Source organism: Macrobrachium nipponense, chromosome 43 (genome assembly GCF_015104395.2).
Source record: "Macrobrachium nipponense isolate FS-2020 chromosome 43, ASM1510439v2, whole genome shotgun sequence".
Taxonomy (NCBI): domain Eukaryota; kingdom Metazoa; phylum Arthropoda; class Malacostraca; order Decapoda; family Palaemonidae; genus Macrobrachium; species Macrobrachium nipponense.
This window is the reverse complement of record NC_061104.1, coordinates 22,475,720-22,502,003: the sequence shown is the minus strand read 5'-3', so window position 1 is coordinate 22,502,003 and position 26,284 is coordinate 22,475,720. Positions and strand designations below refer to the sequence as shown.

The 26,284-nt window shown below is 34.6% G+C and overlaps 1 protein-coding gene across 22 annotated transcripts in view; it reads right to left on the bottom strand.

The window, feature by feature from the left end:
• Positions 1-26,284, bottom strand: part of LOC135213567 (microtubule-associated protein futsch-like) — a 699,290-nt gene that overhangs the window by 192,197 nt on the left and 480,809 nt on the right. For 19 of the 22 annotated variants that reach the window (XR_010314169.1, XM_064247555.1, XM_064247553.1 and 16 more), the window contains 2 exons: positions 24,233-24,362; positions 21,079-21,114 (listed from right to left, as the gene is read on the bottom strand). Coding sequence is in view for 21 of the 22 variants with exons in the window: in XM_064247555.1 (XP_064103625.1) it covers positions 21,079-21,114; positions 24,233-24,362 (166 nt within the window). In the remaining variant the exon portion in view is untranslated. The remainder of the gene's footprint in view (positions 1-21,078; positions 21,115-24,232; positions 24,363-26,284) is intronic. The other 3 variants (XM_064247541.1, XM_064247548.1, XM_064247545.1) reach the window with 1 other exon arrangement.

The following is a 26,284-nucleotide window of genomic DNA, read 5'->3' as shown; positions in this document are numbered from 1 at the left end:
ACAACCAAGTCTTCGAACTTGTCGAACCACGACATAAAAGTCTGATAACGAACGGAAAATCACTCCCAATCTCCACACATAAAAAAAGTCACAGATAAGTCAATCGCATCAGTTCAAATCTCTCCTGACGAAGGAGGCGAAGCCCTCCTGGAGGTTAGAGGAGCATAGAGAGGAGCGAGGCCCCCTCTCTGTCACTCTACCTTGCCCTTCGGAGACTTAATGCATCGCCGTGACCCGGCCTTCGGACCTGAAGGCAAAGGGGCGAATATTTTTCGGCAGGAGGAGGACGAAGAGTGGCGTGGTCACACCGGAGAGAGAGCCGAACATACTGTACCGTACCTCGGTTATCGTTGCACTGAGAGAGTTACCGACTGGATCGCTCTCGCTCTCGCTCTCGCTCTCTCTCTCTCTACTAGCCGTGAACCTGTTCCTCCTCCTCCTCCCCCTGCCTCCTTCCTCACCCCCTACCCCTCCCCCTCCCTTCGAAAGTTTGTTTGTGTGTGCGAGCGTATATGTGTGTGTGAGTTCGTGTCGTTTCCAATAAGGGGTTTCACGGGAGGGCTAGGTTGGAGGGGAGATGAGGGGAAGGAAAGAGAGAGAGAGAGAGAGAGAGAGAGAGAGATAATGCAGGTATATTTGGGATGAAAACTAAAACAGTGATAAAGATGGCGAGGGAAATTGGAGCGCTCGCGGGAACTGGAGGGGAAAATAGCAGCTGTAAAAGCAGAGGAGGAAGGAAGGAAGAAGAAGAAGAAGAAGAAGAAGAAGAAGAAGAAGAGAAGAAGAAGAAAAAGATAACAAGGGAAGAGGGAAAACTGATATATGTGTGTGTATATATATATATAATATATCAGTTTTCCCTCTTCCCTTGTTATCTTTTCTTCTTCTTCTTCTTCTTCTATCTGCCCCTCGGAGGCATATATATATATATATATATATATTATATATATATATATATATATATATATATATATATATATATTATATACATAAATTTATTTATTAACCTATCTATTTATGCAAGTATAAGTTGAATAAGTTTCAATGGAATAAGACCTCGTTAAATGCGTCACATTGAACTGGGCTTAATCTTAAGTAAATTCATTATAAAAAAAAAGTCAGCCAAAGTTTCCATAAATATGCTGAATAAAAGGTTACAATTTGAACCCAGCAGATATATCAACGTGGAGACCTTGCATTTTGAAAAATACCCCTATGACAGCCACGATTTCAAGGAATTTTTATAAATAAACAATACCACAGATTATGTCAGGTGACCTTAAGTTCTGACTATAATCCTTGACTGGAACAAAGGAAACTTTATAGACACACTGATAAACACAGATCTGTCACTTTTGAATCCTATCTCTGAAGGGTTGATTCAGAATTCTGATTAGTCTCAAAGTATTCTCAGTGACCTTCTAAAGTTTAAACTAACAGACAGGCGGAAGGAGAGACGAAAGGACAAACGGAGAAGAAAATATGTGGATGAGATAAACAAAGATAAACAAGCTGATAGAGAGACGGTGAAAGAATAATCTGTATCCTGTGAACCATCTGATGATATAGATTTTGACAGAGCAATGATCACTCACGTCCAGTGATTTCTCTCTGTTTCTCTCCTCTCTCTCTCTCTCTCTCTCTCATCCCAGACCATTCAAGATTGGAAGATGCAAAATACACAGGAAGATGCATTAGAAATTCTCTGGTAGACATTAGAGGTGCCTCACACTGAGGGACCTGGGGCAACCCGAACGAGATGTAAAGGTCTGTAAGGTTAGATCCTAGCTGCGACCAACAAAAGTCTCCTAACATCAGTCAAAAGAGGCACATTGGATTATGAAACCGGAGCCAATTCGTCCAACCTCATCCTGTTCGGGAATTGAACGCGGGTCCTCCAGCTGTGAGCTAAATGTGTCCTGCCAACGAGTTACGAGGCCATAGAGAGAGAGAGAGAGAGAGAGAGAGAGAGAGAGAGAGAGAGAGAGAGAGGAGCAATTGCTGTGGGTGGGAAATCACAGCATCAACGAAGAAAACGACAATAAATCAGCTTATGAAAAAATTATTGTAGGCAACAGACAACAGAGAGAGAGAGAGAGAGAGAGAGAGAGAGAGAGAGAGAGAGAGAGAGAGAAGGGTCTCTCTCTCATTTTAAATCACAGCAGCACGCCGTCACAAGTCGTTTACCACGTATCTCGGCAATTATTTCCCAAACAGCCTTTAGCTCCGACTAAAGGACCCGCCTATTTCACAAGGATTCTGTATTTACCAACTTCATCACAATAATCTTCTCCTTCTTCTTCTTCTCTTAACGACGCGTCAAGACATCATTACCAGACCGTAATTAAAGCTACTTTAGCTTACTGTAAAGTGGATGTTCCTCTCTCTCTCTCTCTCTCTCTCTCTCTCTCTCTCTCACTAGAGGATAAGATGACACACGTATTAATGAGTATTATTTAGGTCATGATGTATCAATTACCAACACGTACCGTACATACATACATATATACATACATTTATTTATTACCTATGGGGGGAGTGAAAGGTCCACACTGAGAACTTCCATCTCTCGTTACATATATACATACATATATATATATATATATATATATATATATATATATATATATATATATGTAATTATATGATACTACACACACACACACACACACACACACACACACACATATATATATATATATATTAGACAGATAGATAGACAGACAGATAAAGATAGATGAAAAAGAAACGTAATAAAAATAAAAAACGCCAAAATTATCAATACAACTACCCAGCACAATGTGACAAAACCCCGGATGGGTTGTGGGGTGGGGGGAGGCGGTTGTCCGACCACAGATGGGGGTCAGTGGGTCGGGAAGGGTTAGGGGTAGGGGTTGGATAAAAGGGGGAAGGAGGCGGGTGGGTGGGGGGTTGGCCGTCATTGGCGTGAATCCGTCAAGTGTCATTATCGTTGGAGCAGCAGCCCACAGTGAAAGTCCACACTTGAAGCAGAAAAAAACCCCACGAATTTATATATATATATATATATATATATATATATATATATATATATATATATATATATATATATATATATATACTTACAAGGATTCGTACACGTTAAAACCAACATTTAATACGTTATCCTATTTAACTTTATAAAAAAAAATCCCCAAACATACACCCAAGCTAATTACACACATACACAAGAAAAAAACACAATATAAAATTATTTAACAAACCAGCGCCGGCCAACCTAACGCAGTGTGGGCGTGTCTGAGGCCGTGATTACAATGTTCTGTGGGCGGAATCACGCCCGGCGTGAGCATCCCACAGCAGCGCGCCGCCGGGACGGGCGTGGGTTTAATGAACGAAACATGTAGGTAAAGGACGTCAGCTGAGAGAGAGAGAGAGAGAGAGAGAGAGAGAGAGAGAGAGAGAGAGAGAAGAGAGAGAGAGATCTTCCAGTGGGGGGAATCATAGCACCTCTGATGAAAATGACGTTGAAATGAAATCAATTTATATGTATAGATATATATATATCTATATATATATATATATATATATATATATATAATATATATATTACCAGAAGCAAAAATGTGGAGAGAGAGAGAGAGAGAGAGAGAGAGAGAGAGAGAGAGAGAGAGAGAGAGAGAGAGAGAGAAGAGCAATGTAAGACTGGAAAAGCACAACAATAGACATAATCAATATTACATGAACACAGCACGTAAATAAATAAACGAATCGAAGAGAGAGAGAGAGAGAGAGAGAGAGAGAGAGAGAGAGAGAGAGAGAGAGCAAGCTTTATAGGCCAGATCTATGTCAACACACACAGGGTAGCAACTACACAAATAATAAATAAATAAATAAATAAATATAAAAAGTGTAAAATCAAAAGAAAAAAATTAGGGTAAAATGTTAGACGAATATAGAACGAACTTTAACCGAATTCTAATTAGAAGGAACATAATGATACGAGCCAAATATCTCTCGCTTACAATTTCCGTTCGTTGTCATACAGTGTTGCCATCAGGTGGGGCGACATTTTACTGAGAAAAATTGAATAACTTCCCTTATAATCCACAAATTTCAGCACATAAAAAAAGAAAGGCGTATCCAAACGTAGACCACTCACAACAAAACAAATACAAAAATAAACTGACGAGTGAATAAATATATACAACTAAATAAATTTGGACACGAGTCGCAGCAACTGCATAACCCCCCAGGGCAAATCAGGTCACGGAATTAACAAACGTGTTCCCGGTTTGTATTCATAAATGGTCCCTTTGCAAAACATCAAACATTTCAAGATAAAAGGAACGCACTGATGGCTTTCTATTTTTCTTAAATATACGCGATGAAAACATTCATTTATTTATAGTAATAAACTCTCATATATAGACACATATTGGATATACAGATGTAAATCATGTATACGTATGAATGTATATAATATATATATATATATATATATATATATATATTAATATATATATATACATATATAATATATATATATATATATATATATATATATATATATTATATATATATATATATATATATATATATATATATATATATATATATATACAGAGAGAGACGAGGAGAGAGAGAGAGAGAGAGAGAGAGAGACTCAAATCAATTCACAATGAAGACGAAAATAAACGAATCGACTGAATAGAATATTGACATAATTTTTTTAAAGTTTTCACTCAAGAAAGTCCTTTTCATTTCACCTTCGTAAAAGATAAAGATAAAAAATGATAAAGGAACGAAAGAGAGCGATGAAAAAGACTGAAGATAATGGAAAAGAAAGTGAAGATAATGAGATACTAAATAGGATGAGAAAGATAGATGAGTTAATGTATGAGGTTGAAGTGAGATATTCTCTCATTGCAGAGGTGAAACAGGCGAGGGATTGAGGAGGAGGAGGAGGAGGAGAGGAGGAGGAGGAGGAGGAGGAGAGGAGGAGGAGGAGGAGGAGGAGGAGAAGAGAGGAGGAGGAGGAGGAAAAAGGAATTAGGTTGAGAAAGATTACAGGAACAAGAACAAGAGAGAATAAGTGAAAGAAAATAAGAGAGAGAGAGAGAGAGAGAGAGAGAGAGAGAGAGAGAGAGAGAGAGAGAGAGAGGCTCCTGCGGAGAAGGCGTAGGAGGAGACCGGATGGGCGTAGGATGTAATAGGATTAAAAGGACGTAAATTATGGAGAGGAAAAAAAATAAGACAGCGATTGACAATTTCCTGGCCGTGTAACTTCATTGGCTAGGTGAGAGAGAGAGAGACAGAGAGAGAGAGAATAATATAAAGTCAATTTGAGAATGACTCTTTGGAAATGTAATCGAAATGAAAACAAAGTTAATTAGATGAATAGAGAGAGAGAGAGAGAGAGAGAGAGAGAGAGAGAGAGATCAAATCAAAGATGAGAATAATCATTAAGGAAACGTCAAGGTAATTCACGGTTTCCTGAGTTTGGAATAATAATAATAATATTAATAGCAGCTACATTTACTCCGCTGGATACTCGCGTCTCATTGCAGCCCCCTGCCTCTCACACCCGACTCCCACAAACCTGTTGCGAATTTCTATGCAAATTTTCATTGGGTGAAGTTGCGAGCCATGCACGGCATCATGTACCTATTATGTAAGATATTCAACTACTAGCTAGACCTATTCCTTCTTATATCCGTCATCTAAGGCCTGTTGCTAGTTTATATATTTCTTACCTATTTCACAGAAGATGGGTTTAGATAGGCCTATCATTTATTCATGAATAAGCCTATTAGGTTTTTTTCCAGATAGGTAACTGGGTCACTGCATAAATAAAGAAAGGTCTCATTAGGCCTAGGCTCCAAGTAGGCATTTTGGGTTACCCATTCAAATGCTCAACACATCAATAAATGTTGCGATGCTACCAGCAGTTTAAATGTCTGCATCCAGTGTCATCTAATGGGTTAGGTAAGAGTGATTATTCATCTGAAAATTGCTATTTATATAACGACACTTCTGAGCGATGAATTGGCAATAACTAAATCTGATGATATCTGCTGAATGAAATCGCAAAAAACCCTATACTGAATAACAGGAATTATAACAGTACAGGAATTCTGAGCTGAATTCAGAATAACATGGATTACCACAGCACAGGAATTGATTATGTAAATAACATCAGATAGATGATATTGCCACATTTTCTCATTTGCAGATAAAAACAGGAAAAATGAATAAACCATTCGCCAGTATTTTGCAATGGTCTACTGATGTTTGGTATTGAAATCATTGCATTTTCCCGTGGATCAAAGAGGCATTTAACTTTGGCAGGGATAATTCAAAATTTGATTTTGGTTTTCATATTTGTGTTCAAAGAGTTTTTTTTTTTTGTTAATTTAAAGTTTTGGTATAAGGATAAGAACAAATGTAGAGGAAATTAATCTTATTTTTGTAAAACTAAAGTTGTCATTAATAGATTTAACTACATGACTAAAGAATTCGCTTTTTTTGGAAAAAGCAATATATCAGCGGAAACCTAATTTTGATATATAGGACCCTTTTAAATTTAAAATTCACTCAAGAGAATTGACGCTAAAGTTATAAATTGCTTAACTATATGAAATCAATTCCGTCCTAATTCAAAGATAAGAAATAAAAAAAATGAATTTACCATAACAACTCAATTTGTGACTTTATTTTTCCATTTCGTCAACGATACACTTACAAAGTCCTACACAGCCTGATTGAAATTCTCCTGCCCAAACATGATTACAAACAGCAACAATAAATTGAAGAAAAAAAAATACAGGTGTGATTCGGGTTTAATTGGTCATCTGGAATCCATTGTGTTCTGGTTCTGCTACACAGGTAGATTGGAGTCGGCTTTAGGGGTTGGTCCGGATGAGAGGAGGGGAGCCACTGATCGGATATCCGGTCTGGCGAGTAAACGCCTCGCGTGTTTTTGTCCGGATTCTTCTTCTAGTTAAAAAAAAAAAAAAAAAAAATACACCCTTTTACTCACGCGGAAGCGACCAGCAGGTATCATCATCATCATCAGCAGGTATTAGCAGCAGGGGCCAGGAATTTATTGAATAAATGTTGTTCAGGTATTCATTCATTGGTTTCCCCTCACACCCATGGCCTTTCCCACCCCTACCTCAACCAACCTATGTCGCCCAATGAATTTCATGAGCCCTGTCGTAAACTAGGCCCATAGGCCTATCAGCAGCAATATATAGGTTCGGACGCAATTGACGTAGGTTAAGCCTACTTGGGGCAGGGGAATAGCTTGCATGCAATTTCCGGAACTGCCAAAAAAGGGTGGTTTGACCTGCGGAGGCCTATGAAGCCAGCTTTTCCCATGGGCCTCCCTCCCAGGAGGCCTATAGTTGGTCAGCATTTTCAAAGGCACCGCCGACTAGCGGCGTCGCTCACGCAATTTCCTGCACAGAAGGCCTACCGGGGGGGGGGGGGGGGGGGGGCGGGGGGAGGACGCCCTCCGAAAAGGGGGTTGGTGGTCCCGTTAGGTCATTGCATGCACGAAGATAATTAATCCTTCACAGCAGGAGGACACACCGTGTGGGAATATATATAGGAGTCCCCTTCAAAATGGCAGGATACGACAGCAGGATCCTGTGTGTGTGTGTGTGTGTGTGTGTGTGTGTGTGTGTGTGTGCCTTTCGCGTTGCATGACCGGCCACCAAAGAGGGCGGAGGTACTTTTGGTCCGCACATAAATTGAACACCTTTTTTTTTATTTCTATTTTCTTTTTTTTAACTTTTTTTGTAATACACTTGTATGTTGATATCCCAGGTGACATCAATCACCTGTTGGGGGAAAATTTTCCCAATGGGTTGTTTTCAATATTACGTTTTTTTTTGGGACATATTATTGAAGCATTAAGGTATGAAGAGGGATGGGAATCTCTCTCTCTCTCTCTCTCTCTCGTTTTTAGGACATATTGAAACTTTAAAGGTATGAAGAGGGATGGGGAATCTCTCTCTCTCTCTCTCTCTCTCCTCTCTCTTCTCTATATATATATATATATATATATATATATATATATATATATATATATATATATATATATACCAATAGATATATATATATATATATATATATATATATATATATATATATATATATATATATATAGATATATATTTCCCACAAGCTTCTCTGGTCACATAACACGTCAAGTTGTTTTTCTCATGTATAACCCAACAACAACCAAACAACAACAACTACAACAACATAAAAAAAAGGCAATTCTTCCACCGTAAAATCCATTCGAGTTTTAAAAAGCGCCTCCCGGTCGATTGTGCGTCTGGCACCACAGTGGAATCGTCATCAATACCCTTTCCAATTTTATCGGTCGTGTCTTTCCCCGGTTTATTTATGCTTCGTCACGTTCGCCAAGTTCAATTATCCGTTCAGCAGCGGCGCTTGAGGATGGTCAACAAATATAAAGAGAGAGAGAGAGAGAGAGAGAGAGAGAGAGAGAGAGAGAGAGAGAGAGAGAGAGAGAGAGAGAGAGAGATCTGTAATCAGATAATGGTAAATCAGTTTTTTTTACAATAAAAAAGCAAGGTATTTTTCCTACAATGATGAAGGAGAGAGAGAGAGAGAGAGAGAGAGAGAGAGAGAGAGAGAGAGAGAGAGAATAAAATGAAGTGAGGAAGATCCAACAAGGGAAAATAAAACAATAAAATAAAGAGAGGAACGTGAAAGGTACAACAAGGGAGTTTTACGTACGTCATGTGTGCGTGTGTATGCTTGCTTCCAACGCCGCTGACAAAATCAGCTTCCTGTGCTTTGTAAAGCAAATCTCTGTTGTCACGACAGAGGGAGGAAATTTTTTAACTCTGGATTATGGGAGGGGTCAGTAATGTTAAACAGAAAATTAAAAGTTATGTATCTTTTTTTTTAAATGAGTGAAATAGAGTAAACATAAATATTTATATGCATAAATACATCATCCTATTGATTGTACATCTGATTACTGAGGGTAACAGGTGGAAATATATATATATATATATATATATATATATATATATATATATATATATATATATATATATATATATATATATGACTTTCAATATTCCTTTTAATCAAATTCGAGCAAAACTCATCTCCCAAAAAACGACTCCAAAAATGAGACCAAATTTATTATATAAACTTCATAAACACGTATCCAAATTTATGATATAAAGTTTATAAACATGTATCCAAAATTATTATATAACTTTTATAAACTTGTATCCAAATTTATTATATAAATCTTATAAACATGTATCCAAATGTATTATATAAATCTTATAAACATGTATCCAAATGTATTATATGAATCTTATAAACATGTATACAAATTTGTGATATAGATTTTATAAACATGTATCCAAACTTATTATATAAATTTTATAAATATGTATCCAAACTTATTATATATATATATGTATCCAAACTTATTATATAAATTTTATAAATATGTATCCAAATTTATTATATAAATTTTATAAACATGTATCGCGTCAGGCACACGAAACAAACAATAAAAGAAAAAAAAAAAACTGCGAAAACAAACAGGTTGAAACGACAACACTCTCGCATTCCAGAAAGCAATGGAATGCTCTTTCATTTGTAAACAAGAGATTTCTTGACGAGAGACGACCACAGACTTCACGACTCGAGGGGAAACGACTTCAAAGACCAGCTTCCTTCGTGTCGTTACGACATCAAAGGCCTTACGGACGGTTGGTGCCATAACGAGAGGCAGTTGTGTGGTTTCCTTTGGTCGGAGGAAGAAGAGGAGGAGGAAAGAGAGGAAGAGGAGGAAGAGGAGATTACGCTCGAGTTTTAACATTCCGATGCAGTCATCTTCCATCTTGAATTACATTGTCTTAATCTTTACCATAATACAAGATTTTTAAAATCTGTTCTCGAATGTGATTTAGAGGTTTCGAAAACGACCGAAATGCTGATGCCTTACGATTGCAAGCGCCAAATTCGAGGTTTCGAAAACGACCAAAATCTTTACGCTTTACGAATCCAAGTCCCCATTCAGAGGTTTCGAAAACGACCAGATCTTTGACGCTTTACGAATCCAAACGTCCATTAGATTTCGAAAACGACTAGATCTCTGATGCTTTACGAATACAAGTTCCCTTTAGAGGTTTCGAAAACGACCGAAATGCTGGTGCCTTACGAATCCAAGTGCCGATTTTGAGGTTTCGAAAACGACCAAAATCTTTACGCTTTACCAATCCAAGTACAGATTCAGTGGTTTCGAAAACGACCAAAATCTTAACGTTTTACGAATCCAAGCACCCATTAAAGGTTTAGAAAAAGACCAAACCCATTTGGATGTTTCCCAAGTTCACATAATACCCACTTAAAGAGGTTTCGAAAACGCCCGTAGCCAATCTGTAAGTTTCGAAAACAAGGCGAGAAAACAATACGACAAGGAGTTATGGAATCATCTATTGTTATCCCATCTTGAGCAGCCCTGGGTAGACAGTACGTGATGAAACCTCAAAAGAACGATTTTCTGCTGACGTCATCATCGGTCAAAGGTCATGACCAGGTGTTAAAATAACTTACATACAGTATTGAAGCAGATTTTTTTTTTATCGTTTTCAACGCTATCTTCAAAATGGTATTTTTTGATGATTGGTAAAAAAATGAAAATTATACTGACGATTATTTCGGTAAAAATATTTAATTTTTTTTGTGTACAAACACCTGATTTTTTTTTTTTTTTTTATTTTCAACGCTATTTTTAAAATGACATGTTTTGATGGTTGGTAAAAAAATATATGAAAATTATACTGACGACTATTTCGATAAAATATTTTTGTTTGTGTACAAACACCTGATTTTTTTTTTTTTTACTTTTCAATCATATTTTCAAAATGGCATTTTTTAATGGTTGAAAATATTATAATATATGACAGTTATACTGACGAATATTTCTATAAAATATCTGTGTACAAAACACCTGATTTTTTCCTTTTACTTTTTATTTATATATTTATTTTTCAACGCTATTTGCAAAACGCCTAGTCTTTTCATGGCTGAAAAAATATATGAAAATCATGCAGATAACTATTTCAGAATATATATTTTTGTTTGTGTACAAACACTTTAATTATCTTTTTTATTATATTCAACGCTATTTTCATGAGCGTTTTTGTTTTTTTCATTGTTAAAAAAATATATGAAAATCATACAGATAACTATTTTTTTAGTGTACGAACACCTGAATCTGTTTGTTTTTTTTTTTTTTTTGAAACAAGATATTTTTGGCCAAAATGTCAAAGTCCTGAAATGGCCTCCTTTAGACGAGTGACGTTTGATTTCCCCATAGATGAAAGGAAGCTGAAATGACCTTTCGAGCAATACTGATCAAAGCGCCTTTTCCTGATGACGTATACAGATTCCGCCAGGAAAAAATATGAGCTTTGATCAGTATTGATCAAAAGGCCCTTTTACCTTTTTTCTTCTTTTATCTATAGGGAACCTTTGTTTTATCTATGGGGAAAACCAAACGTCACTTACCTAAAGGAGTCCATGATTGTTTCAGGACCTTCACATTTGGGACAAAAAAAATTTTGTTTGAGAGCAAAAACACAAAGAAAAAAAAATTCAGGTATGATTTTCAGATTTTTTCAACCATGGAAAAAAAATAATTTTGAAAGGTGCGTTGAAATATCAGGATATGGCCTAAATTCTATGGGAATTTTAAGGTGTTTTAAACTAAGGAAATACTTCTAAATGAGCATTAGTGGAAAAATAAAAGCAATATTTAGAACATTCAAATTTCTGTAAACACGAGAAAATAAGATCAAATATATATCAAAAGATCTTAATAAATTATCAAAATTTCAATCAGACTCTTAACATAAGGAACTACAATATTATCCAGTGTACAAGAAATTAAGATGAATAAATAGAGATATATAAATACAAGGAAACAGGAAGAGAGAGAAGTAAATAACAAATTAAGATTTAATATACCAGACACCAAATCGGTTCGATACGTCTCAGACAGGACTCAGATAAGCGCAGAGATATGACGACAGAAGCAAAATTGGTTGTACATGAAATGAAATATCTGATATATTGATGATTACAAACGTCTAAGGGGCACTCAAAGCTTACTTCAACCTCATGAATATGTGGCAACTCATTCTTCATACATTTTGGTTTTTATTCAAGAGTTATTTTTTTGTTTTGTTTACAGAGAAATATGATTTTATTCGTTTTATTAAGTATTCTGTTATATATTTTATACATATATATATATATACATATGATATATATATATATATATATATATATATAATATATATATATAACGAAAAAAAGGAAAAATAAGGTAATATATATATATATTTTTTACCTTATTTTTCAGTTTTTCGTTATATATACGTATATAAAATATATATCAGAATACTTAATAAAACGTATAAATCATATTTCTCTGTAAACAAAATATACAAAAAAAAAACTCTTGATTTAAACCAAAATGTATGAAGAACAAGTCTCCAAAAACACCTGGATAACGTTATCCTGTCATTAAAAATTACGGAGAATAACGCCAGACGTGGAACCGAAGTCACGGTTGGTCAAAAGCAATTTCTGTCAAGCCGAGACGGAGAAAAATAACACATAAATAAATTAACAAAAATCCTTTTTTTTTTTTTTTTTTTTTTTTTCCAAAGGCGTTTCGAATCCCTCCCACGACAACCTTGTCAATCATTTCGGTACCTCGTTATTTGTAGTTGTATTACAAAGAAAACTACTGAGGTGGCTTTGTCTGTCTGTCCGCCCTCAGATCTTAAAAACTACTGAGGGTAGTGCGCTGCAAATTGTTGATCATCCACCCTCCAATCATCAAACGTGCCAAATTGCAGTTCTCTAGCCTCAGTAGTTTCTTTTGTATTTAAGGTTTTAGTTAGCCATAATCGTGCGTCTGGCAACGATATAGGACAGGCCACCACCAGGCCGTGGTTAAAGTTTCAAGGACCGCGGCTCATACAGCATTATACCGAGACCACGAAGAGTTAGATAGAATTCCAGTGGCCTTGATTATACGCTGTACGGAAAACTCGACCGCTCTTCGGCGCAATTTTTTTTTTTTTTTTTTTTTTTTTTTTTTTTTTTTTTTTTTTTTTTTTTTTTTTTTTTTGTCTAGGGTTATGTGTACCTGAGTTGTACCTGAGCGTGGAATGATGTCACCAAAGTTAAGATTTCGGTATTATTTTGGGCGACTTCATCACGACATCGCCAAGGCCCCCAAGGGGTGACTCAGTAACCGTATGTAATTTCACGGTGTCTCCACGATAATCCAGGATATAATTCCTCCGGTAAATAATAATTCACGACGATTCCCTTATCAGAACTTACCCGTCAAGGCCAAGTGCACCGAAGAGATGCAGAATATCGTCAATCTCGTCCATTTTTTAGGAAAAGTTAAAACATTCGCTTGCGATTCGCAAATGGTAACTTTCCGATTCATGGGCCTTTTTCCACGCACTTATTCCAGAACATATTCGAAATTCTCCGTCACTGAATGTTGGGCAATTACTTCAGGAAACTTTCAGAAATACCTGTCACCGAAATTCATCAACTTTCTTCCGACATTTTAGACATTATCCATCACTTGAAATCGCGAACTTGCTTCCGATCACTTTGACATTATCCGTCGTTGGCAATCGCGCACTCAATTCCATCCTTGGCAATATCATTCAGTGGATACTGCGCACTTGCAAAAGCATTCGTCATTATCCGTCAGTGAAAATTTTAGCACTTCCGAACAATTTAGACATTATCCGTCCGTGAAATGGCGGACTACCGAACATTTTTGGGAATATCCGTCACTGACAATCGTGCGCTTATATCTGAACATTCTCGGCAATATGTGTCACTGATAATCGTGAACTTACTTACAAACATTTGCGGCATTATCTGTCACTGATAATTGCGCACTTCCAAACATTTTCGGCGATATTTCTCAGTGGTAATCGTGCACTTACTTTCAAACATTGCAACATTACCCGTCACTGAATATCAGGTGAGTGATTTTTCAACCTTCGTCTTCGTTCTCGTATTCTGTTTTTTCTGTTCGTTTCCGTCCTGGGCAGCATCGGAGCACGAAATTGAAGAAAAGGGGGGAGGGGTTGACTTTTAGCCGACCTTAATATCCAGTGGAATATGAGACTCGGGTATGTATAAAAGGTTTATAATTTTCAAACCAGTTTCCGTCGCGTCAGATTTTGTTTGAGAAAGTTCCTTTACGAGTGCGTTCAAAAGGAAGGTTTGAAGGTATTACAGAATTATTGTAGTTACTGCACTGTCTGAACTTACGAATCGAGTAAACAAGTTAAAACTTACTTCATATTAACATAACATTATATTAGAGCAATTTTATCAGAAATAATTCGCCATTCTAAAAAAAATCACCACCAGCAGTTTTCATTTACAATGTTAGTGACCTATGACGTAACGCCAGCAATACCAGTATGATTACGCATTGGGTCACTTCAGCGGTAAATAAACTTAACTAACGTTTCGCTTTCGGCAAGTTGATAATGTGTATACACTATCACGCCTCGAAAAAAATTCTTTTCATTAAATAATGTTTCACTTTAAATTTACGAGTTTTGCACTGATGCTCCTCAAGTATTGGTATCCGTAAAAAAATTCTCTGTCAACATTCATTCGTTTTAAATAAACACTCGAGATCACTGATATCCCCCAGAAATGCACACAGAGCATCAATACCCGCAGTTAATCCACGGGAATATCAGCTAAAACTCCATCGCTTATGATCCAAGATCAACATTGCACAGAGAGCATTTACTACCCACGATAATCCTCCTGGAAAAAAATAAAGTAAAGTCTTTTCAGAAATGCTCCGACAACAATAAATATCTGGAAAGACGTTCCGAGAGCGTATAAACAGCCAGTTTCGCCGTAGCTCCCAGGAGCGTCGACATAGTGGCACTCACTCCTGGCACTGTGGGGTTGACAGGGGGCGCTGGAAAAATCTCAGGCTCTGCCTTGTATGGTTTCCTCGCCGACGCATTTATCTATGTTTCAGTTTATTTCGGTCCATCTCATTCCATTTCGCCGTCGAGAATCGCTTTTAAAATGATTAATTTGACGATTAATAATTACTAATAGCATCAAGATTTTCATATCACTCAAGGGATTCAAACCCATGAAGTGCACCATGAAAAGTACTTTGGCCCAAGGCGACATTCAACTCCACAGCTGTCATTCATTTATCAATAAATTTTCAGATCGTATCGCTAATGGCTGTAGCGGTGCTTAATTAGGCGCTGAATGTGACCTAACTAGACATCCAAGTCAGGAGACCAGACACATTCTCCAGCCACTTAACAGCTGCTGAGCTGGTTCAAGAATTCCACGTAAATTCTACAAAGCACGTGTTTAAGCACCGATCGATTATACGCAATCGATGTTAAGCAAGACTTTACGCAAAGAATGTAAAGTACGCATCTGAAAAATGTTAAAATGTTCAATAAGCGGTCGATACTGAACAAGCGGCTACGCAAACTACTCGCATACGCAGATAAACACTATCGGAAAAGAATATAAAAGAAAAAGAGGAGACGCACGTATACGTAATCGATACTAAGTCTGTTCGCAAAGTAATGCAATACGCATCTGACAACTATCCAATAAGCGGTCAATATTGAATAAATGTCCCTACGAAATTTATCTCCTTACACAGAGGAATACCATCAGGCAAGATCGTTATGAAAAACGGAGACGCGAGTGTACGCAATCGATAGTTTTTAGTAAGTCTAACATAAAGTACTCATATACGCATCTGAAAACTATCCGTTACGTGGTCGATAGTCAACAATAACTATGCATTATGTGGTCGATTGTAAACAGAAGTACATACGCAAACGATCTGCGTAAGCAGACGAACACTATCAAACAAGAAAGTTACAAAAAGAACCGAGACGAGATTAGGGATCCAGGAGAAGCCACACTCTCGCCAGTCAACCCTAATGTAAACAAAGATCTCGCAAACTCTCGCCAAATCTCGCGAAGTGAATCGGAAATCTCAATTTTGGCTGACGACGTCGCGTGAGAGGAAGAAGTTATGCAGCGCATTATATATATAATAATTTTCTCATTGAAGTCCTTCTTCTCTCAGGGGCAAGTGGGTCGAAGTGCCAAAGGTTCTAAAACTGTTTTTGTGAAACCTGATCTGTGGAGGAGGAGGAGGAGGACGAGGAGGACGAGGAGGAGGAGGAGGTGAGATACGAACAGAAGAAGCCTTCAAATTCCTGACCGGACAGAAATGGAGGAAAAGATACGAAGGAGAGGCAGAAATAATTGCAGACGCCTTCAGAAATGTCTATTTTATAACATGTATTTACGAGAGATCAGAAACAGAAAAAGAAAAACGGAAAAAACAACATAATTGATTTATGACATAAACAGATATCCAAAGAGCCTCCTGGTAATGTAATGTACGATAATAATCAATGAGAAATAGAAACTGAAAAATAATTCAGGAAAAGAAACAGACAGGAGAAAATATTGTCTAAATAAACCCTCATTGACAAAAATGACAAGAACAAATAAACAAAACAATCAAAGCGACATTATGATTAAGGTTTACAGTATGGAGAACAAAAGTACGCGAGATATGAATGATAACATCTATTGTGTTCGCTCATAATAATCTAATCTATTTAGGTGACATCTGATTCGTAAGAATGAAACAAACATTATGCGTGATATGTTCCGCATTCTGTTCACTAATGAAATCAATTATACATGATTTTGTATATCTTTTTTCATAATTTTCACTGTGTTATGCTGTATAATTCTTGCAAGTTTCACTGTCATTTCTTTAATTTTTCATATTGCTTCTCGTGTGTGTATATACATAAATACATACATACAAACATATATATGTATATATGTGTATATATGACCGGCAAAAATGTTCTGCTACAACAGAATTCCATCTAATAAAGGGAGCCCATAAAAACGCCAAAATAGAAAGAAAGTAAGTACTCAGAGACTGCTGTGTCTCTCTTCAGGTAGGTCATAAATGAGAAAAGCTACAGAAAAGGTATAAATACCGCCTTTTCTGTCACTTTTCTCATTCACTACCTACCTATATATGATATATATATATATTATATATATATATATATATATATATATATATATATATATATATATATACTATAATAAAAGGAGCCCATAACAACGCCAAAACCAAAATATATGGAAAGTAAGTACTACTGTATTTCAGAGACTGTGTGTGTGAATATATGTATGTATGTATGTATATATATATATATATATTATATATATATATATATATATAGATATATATATATATATATATATACACACACACATACACACACACACACACACATATATATATATATATTATATATATATATATATATATATATATATATATATATATATACGTTACTGCTAATGCAAACCCATGGCTATGAATAACCAGCCCAACTTATCGACAGCGGAAGTGAAGCAGATATTTCTGTTTCTTTTCAAAAGCCCTCAAGAAGTCTTCTGGTGCCTCGAGATACCCCGAGTAAAGTTTCTCTGAGGAGTTGGCCGAATACTCGCTTTAAATATTTACTCACGGAGACGAGTAAGTGAGTAAGGGAGGAGATGGGTAAGGGAGTAAGGGAGCATTTCGTGGTCGTAGGGAAATGGAGCTGGAGTTAGCCTGTCAAGAAACAATGAAACTTTTAAAACTTTCAGTTACGAGGAAACAGGAATTCTCCTACAAAGAGAGAGAGAGAGAGAGAGAGAGCGAGAGAGAGAGAGAGAGAGAGAGAGAGAGAGAGAGAGATTTATGATTACATACAATATATAAATCATGCTGAGAGAGAAAAATTGATGATTACATACATTATATGAATCATGCTAAGAGAGAGAGAGAGAGAGAGAGAGAGAGAGAGAGAGAGAGAGAGAGAGAGAGAGGCAAGCCCACGTTGCTGTTTTAATACATCATGTAACATTGACAGATACGGTATACAATGAGATCTATTACGTAGAAACGCTGAACACCCACACTACGGGGAACATAAGCTGATTTCAGCTAGTAATAATTATACATGATAACACACACATACCGCTCTATATCCGTTTCTGTGACACCGACGGGGCCATCGTCATATCTGTTAACAATGATATCGCACCACGATTTGAAAAACAAGCGCTTGTCATCGAACAGCGGGTATCAATGCTGCCATTATTATGAGGTATACCATTATTAGCAACCACAAAAGACAGTCATTCCTTTTTCCCCGAAAATAAGCGTATGAGAATCCTAGTTATCAGGATAGAAGCCATCATTGTCGACCTTCGGAAATGATGATAATCCCTCCATTTGCATGCCATATCGAATTCAAAAGAGCGGAAACATATTATAATTCGCTTTCATCAAAGCCTAATGAATTAACTCTGTTTCTTTTCTACTTATAGATAAGAGTGTTAGATTGATTTCGTTAAAAAAAAAACAGAGGGGGAGATAAAATCAAAAAGGTTAATTTTAAAACGTGACATATCATGATGACAAAAAAAATAAGCTTATAAATGACATCAGAATCTATATACTTTTTCCACTTCCCACTTCATCCTTCACAAACATGCACAGTTCTGCTATGTCAGCTTCCTAAAAAAAAACCCACCGACGAAAAAAAGTACAAACAAAAAATAAAAAATAAAAAACTATAAATACAAAATTCCGCGGATCCCAAAACCTGACCCAGTGACACTCCGTGACTGGGAAACCCTTATTACTCTCGTCGCCTACGGAACTGATGGGGGAACAGGTGTCAGGTCCCCTGATGTTTGGATTACATTGATTTAGTCACGGAATTCTGTACATCCCCGGATGACGCGAAATGACATTGGGGCCAGTTTCCCAAACGCCCCCAGCCCCCCGCCCCCTTCACGTGATGAGAATCTATTTGCTGGTCAAATATTCAGGGTCCTTTTTTATTTTATTTTTTTAATGGTGTATGTGACAGAGAGGAAGTGATGAGAAGCTGGTATGTATGTATGTATGTATATAGTATATATAAGATATACATATATATATAAGATATATATATATATATATATTATATATATATATATACTATTATACATACAAAGACATACCAGCTTCTCATCACTTCCTCTCTGTCACATACACCATTAAAAAAATAAAATAAAAAAAAAAAAGGACCCTGAATATTTGACCAGCAAATAGATTCTCAAAGATATATATATATATATATATATATATATATATATATATATATATATATGTGTGTGGTGTGTGTGTGTGTGTATATATATATATATCAGACACATACACTTAAATTACATCTCCATAATGCTAACCATTTAAAATCTGGACAAAACATAGAATTATATTACCTAATTTCAAGTCACCAACGTGGATAGTAATTTTGATCATATATAAAAATTCATATTTTGTGTAATATATCGTATAATTGTTGGTTATTATGAAAAAAATCACCATCATAAAAAAAGACAATAGAAAAACATTCATTGTTTCCCTTCCCCTAGTCATCTCTATTAATTTGTGACATGACGAATAAGAATTAAAAAAGTCATACCATTACGAAAAAAAAAAATGTCACGACAGTTAAAATGAATATTGTTCACCTCGCAAAGAATAATGCATTCAGAAACTTTATTGAGATAGAGAGACGATGCTATCAATCAATAATAAGTAACATTTGAGAAATTTAAAAAAATCCATAATTCACTTGAGCAAGAAAATCCCATCAACGCATGAGGGTGACACTAAGAAAAACTTGAAAATTTTTTTGACAAAATTCTCTTCATTCTCATCAACAATCAACAAGAATATATGAGTTAGAATTTCATTATCAAAAAGGGAGGAAAAAACTGTCAAATAATAATAGGTAATATTTAAAAAACGAAAACCATTCCTCACTGCTTGCATAGCCATGAAAAATACTACGATCCTAAAAGGGGAATATATATATATATATTACATTATATATATATATATATATATATATAGTATATATATATAATATATATATATATATATATATATAAAATATATATATATATATAATATATATATATATATATATATATATATATATATATATATATATATATGAATATAAAACTAAGTATGAAAGATATAGTTCTTGAAAAAATACTAATTTTTCGCATTAATCTAATAAAGAATTCGATACCATATTTTTTAAAATGCTTTGAATACATTAGAAGAGACAAAAAAATAACATTCTTCGCGTTACCTTTGATAAAAAGCTAACATTCTTCACTTAGATGTTGGAAAAAACTAACATCTTCTCATTACCAATGAAACAACAACGCATCGATACCATTCATATATATAATATATATATATATATATATATATATATATATATATATATATATATATATATATAAACCAACGCTTAAATTCATGACATGTGAAAATATATAGAAAAACTTATGTACTTAAAATGCCAATGAAAGAAGCATCGCATTGGTACCAATCAGGAAAAAAAAACACCAACTGCATCATTTCATTACCACTGACTTAAAACAAACTCATTCTTGACAGTTACTAAAGAACAAACATGTATTTCAACAATACATGAAATATATACATACATATATATATATATATATATATTTATATATATGTGTGTATATATTATATATATATATATATATAATATATATATATATATATATATATATATATATGTATATATATATAAACACCAACCGTATCATTTCTTTACCAGTGACAAAAATACTTATATTCTTCACATTGCTAATAAAAAAAACATAGCATCCTTATCATTCGAAAAAAAAAACATCCACCTTATCATTTCATTACCTGTGACAATATAAGAAAATGAGAGAAAAAAAACATAACATCTTTATCATTTAGAAAAAAACATAAACCTCATCATTTCATTACCTGTGACAATACTAAAAAAAAATGAGAGAGAAAAAAAAGCCACCTACCTGAAGAAAGGGTCCAATAATTCGACGCTGTAGTCTCTGCAGAACAAACGTGAGTGCAAAGTGTTAATTTAATCAAACCTACGTGACCACAAACACACGCACAAACACTTTGACTACCGTGCCCCCAAAAGACCACTAAAACCCTTATTTAAGGACGACGGTCCAAGCACAGGAGCATCAGAAATATGGAGAGGTGATAAAAAAAAAGGAAAATAAAAATAGGGCATAAGGAAGGGAAGACTCGTTGATAATTATGAGAGCTCAGGCAAAGCAGGCAGCTATACTATAAATCTTGGTTTTAAACTGAGAAGAAATAATACGTTTAAATATTTTTAAAAAAATGTTACAGCAGCTATACTTGAATTTTTTTTTCAGGCAAGCAAAAATCTTGATTGCAAATCTTGATTTTAAGATGGCTGACGAGAATTACATATGTTCGCACGAATTTTTTTAAATGCAAAAAAAATCACGTTTCTATAATTTTTAAATGCAAAAATAGTTTAACTGTATTTGAGTTTTTTTTCCTCAGTAGTGTCATAGTTTAAATGCTAAATTTAAATATTAATTTAAATGCCATGTTTATATTTAACACGAATGTGACTTGAGGAAATATGAAAAATATACAAAAGTGTTTGAAAGCCTTAGAATGTAACTCATTCCAGCTGCTTATCTTTTTTAAATTGCAAGATTAAATGTAATGCAATTTTTACTTTAAAGAAATCTGAAGCAATGAAATTATTTAAAATAGATTAAAATGAAAGTATATTTATGTCGAAGAATGCTATTAAAATAAGCCTTACAAAGGACAAATACTGAAGTACTGACATATAAATAAGTCAATTGGTAGCGTGCCCTCATCACATTTATCAAAGAGCCTTTTAAGACAGTTGACAAAAAAGGCAAATTTAATTAAATTTTGGCAAATGTTGGATATTTTTTCAAATGTCTCCACCAGCACGTTAGGACTGAACTAAATATCAATAAATTACAATTAAAAAAATATTTTTTTTATAATGCAAACGAAAATGAACTAATATTTGTGAGAATAATTGGTTGACATAGTAACTTTAAATGAAATTTTGCAGAAATAATCAAAGATTTTCTATTAAAAAAATTAATTTTCAAATATTAAAGTGAGGAAGTCCAAATTTATTTTTTTATATATTGCAAACGAAAATGAACTTATTTTCGTGAGAATAATTGGTTGACATAGTAACTTTAAATGAAATTTTACTGAAATAATCAAAGATTTTCTATTAAAATAATTAATTTTCAAATATTAAATTGAGGAAGTCAAATGCACCTCACAGAAAACATATAACCAACTCTCTTTACAGAGGCGATCTCCAACTTCTCACGGGGTCAAAACCCAGTATTTTTCTACTTTCTTACTTTATTCATTTTAGCCTGGAATACATAAGGGCCTCTCTAAGGTCCCACCAACTTTTCAATAGGAAAATATTAATTTCTGATATGGTTTCTTCTACTCAAATTATCTTTGAAAAGAAAGTTGCGTTTTATATATAAGTGGCTTCTCATGCAATTTTGAAAATAAGAAACTTGATAATAAAAAATTTGGGAAAATGATCAGACATTTGATGAAATATCCAACACTTAAATGACTCAAGGGCATCACAAATATATAAAAGAAAGGGCAGTTATTCATCAAATATTCATCTTTATTCACCATGAAAAATGCAAAAGCGAATAAAACTGTCTCGTAATCATCTTTCAACAAACACAAACTGACATAATTTAAACAATTTTTATGTACTTTATGTATACGTTAGGAACTTGGTAACCAATGGACAATTGTTAATGAAAATCAAAACTAATTTATAAAATCTTGAGCTGATGAATATCTGCGCTTTCATACATGTTCATAATACATCTTCTAATGTGACAAGAAAAGAATGTGTCTTATACATATATACATACGAGCATGTATTATATAAATATATATATATATATCATACGAGCATGATATATGTATATATATATAGTATATATAGTATTATATATATATATGTATATATATATATATGATATATATAGATATATATATATATATATATATATAGTATATAATATATATATATATATATACACGCACGTATAGTACATATGTAAATACATACATATATGCGTATACATCACACAGCTCTGAGGATATAAATGTATATATACATCTATACGTAGATGTATACGCACATATATACGCACTTACCGACACACACAAACACATAATTATGCAACTCTTTACAATAGCAGGTACGTGTGAAATTATTCGTCTATGAAGCGTTATCCAAATTTTACTTTACCTAGGTGCAGCTAGATTTACTGAATTTAAGCATAAATAAAATTATCTACGGAATTTATAGCATGTACTATAAACATCATCCTAAGTGAAGGGAAAAATAAACTGAACACGGAGGAAAGTTAGCCACACGTGTTTGTTTACAAGCAAGAGGAATGGACATTTTGACGAGTTTTTTGTTAAAAAAAATAAAAAAAACCGGCGTTTATGTTTCTGTAAAAAATTTAATATTATGAAAATAGATAAATAAAAGACAGGCGTTTGTGCTTCTGTGAATATTTCAATTATATGAAAAAAAAATTATGGTTTGTATAAAAAAAAAAAATATTTGGGAGGTTTCATAAATACATTGACCTTGAAAAGTTTTAAATGATCTAAGAAAAATTATCATTGATATTTGATGTAAAAAATTCAAGCTGTTTTGGCATATGTAAACAATTAACATTTTCGGCTTTGAAAAAGCGCCAGGTTGACTTGGTAACTATTTAAAAAATAGGTTACGTCTAAAACAAAATGTATAGCTCCATCATATGTGTATATATATATATATATATATATATATATATATATATATATATATATATATATATATATTATTTAATAAACTATATATAACAAAAAACACTCGCAACAAAATGACCTTACATCTTGTTTCCTCAATATATAGCAAAACGAAACAGAAAAACAAAACCAAAAAATAAAGAAAAATTGAAATAATACAGTAAACTATAAACTATGGACTAAAAATCACTCAAAAGGAGCAAAAAAAAAAATTAAAAAATAAAAAAAAATAAAAAACAGAGTGACACGCAAAACACCACCCTGCGGTACACCTACCTCGGCAAGCTGGCACTCATAGGGTCGGCTTCGAAGTGGTAAGGGCGGCGCCTGTCGAGGGTACCGTACCTAGAGCCGCCCACGTCAGAGTCATAGCCTTCTGGCTCCGACATATAGCCCCCGTAGCGCGCTGTGGGTGTGCGAAGGCGAAGAAGGTGAAAAAAACAAAAAACAAAGAAATATTAGCATACATCGCCATTACTTTCTGGTGGGGGTTTATCAATGATGTCTACAGTGATTTGCGTATGGCTGAATGGTATATACGCACAATTGCCTTTTCCTATCTCTCTTATTCTCATATCTTATCTCTAAAAAGTGAGTTGGCGTTAAATTGGAATCAATGGCACAACAATAAAATTTGGTCATAGGGTCAAATGGGATGTCTATGAAAAAAAAAAAACTAAAAAATAAAAAATTCTGCTTCGACTGCTAAATAAAACTGATCAAAATTCAACATTACTGACACAGACAGACATACCTCAGAGACATCCGTACTGGAATGAAAACGATAAAATTACTGAACAAAACAAGACGAGGACAGAGAAGCTCTATAAGGCGCATGCGTGGATGTAAAGGAACTCCCTTAGCCCAGAATTATATTCTCCGTGGAAAAAATAACTTCAGTCACATTTTACCAGTATATGATACAAGACGGATGAGACTACACGCCAGGCTCCTGATATATATATATATATATATATAGATATATATATATATATATATAACATCAAAGCAAGATAAAGCGAGCATAAATCAAATCATTTCTTTTGAATAAAACGTAAAAAACATACTGTTCTATGCAGACAAACAAACAAGCAAACTTTAAACCATAATCAACACAATATTCCATCATAAAAACCCGGATTTGTTTTAAACAATTCAAAGACAGAAATAATGTAGGGCAGGTTATTTAAAGACCATATCTATTTTCGTGGGGGGGGGGGGGGGGGGGGGCGGGGGGGGGGGGGGGGCGGTGGTGGTGTCTGTCAACTTAGATTTTCGCTGACGTATAGGCCGTTAAAAAAAGAAGAAGCATTTGTTCCCGTAAAAAAAACTTTGTAATAGGCTTAGTCTCGTACAGGATCATTGTTCTCACTCAGGAGAAGGGGATTACTACGCCCAAAATATGCAAATCAGCGATTTAAACTCATCTAATCAAACTTTTCTCCAAAAGAGATCGTTATCGTACAACTGGCACTCTTGCCAATGACGTGTGTTGCCGATTGGAGCCACACAATTTGTTCTTTGTTCTCTTTATAAAGGCATTTCTTCTTCAGTAATATCGTCCAACAATAGCTTTCAATCTAAATTTATCTTGATGTTTATTTAATGATCCTGTTCATCATTTTATTCGCGATTTAAAACGTTCTATTCATTTGTCTTCCTCGTAAGTCTATGGGATGAAATATGTCTTCTTTTTTCCTCTCTTTTTCCACTCAGGCAACGAAATTGATCACCGCTTTGCGTGACACGGAGCCCGCAACAGAATAATACGCCTCTGATGAGACATGATAAGGGTAATGATGACGGTGGTGATACGAGAGATGATGATGATGATGATGTATCTCTCTCACTATCGACATCACGAAGGTCGTCTGCAGGTATGATTTTCGTGGCACACAAAACGTTAGACCTATGTGAGTCGTGGCGTACAATCATATAAAAATAGGCACAATTACCTCTTATAATGCTTCAATTAACTTAGAAATGTCTTCTCTTATATTCTGAGGTTAATGTGTTTCAAAATAAAAACAACTCACGAGACAAAAAACCTTAAAGTAAAGGAAAATGAAATACACTTAACTGATTCGTTTAGGGAACCTACAAAATTTTAGACGTATGGTTACATCCCGGAGGTTCAGGCGTACAAATATTATAGAAAAAAGGCACAATTACCTCTTCAAAATCTTCACATAACCTACGAATCTCTTATGCGATCATCAATGATTAATCCATTTCAAAATAAAAACAAATGGCAAAAGAAAAGCGGTAAAATAAAGGAAAAATAAAATGCGCTTAACTGACTGATTCAAGGGAACCGCGTCGTAGTCT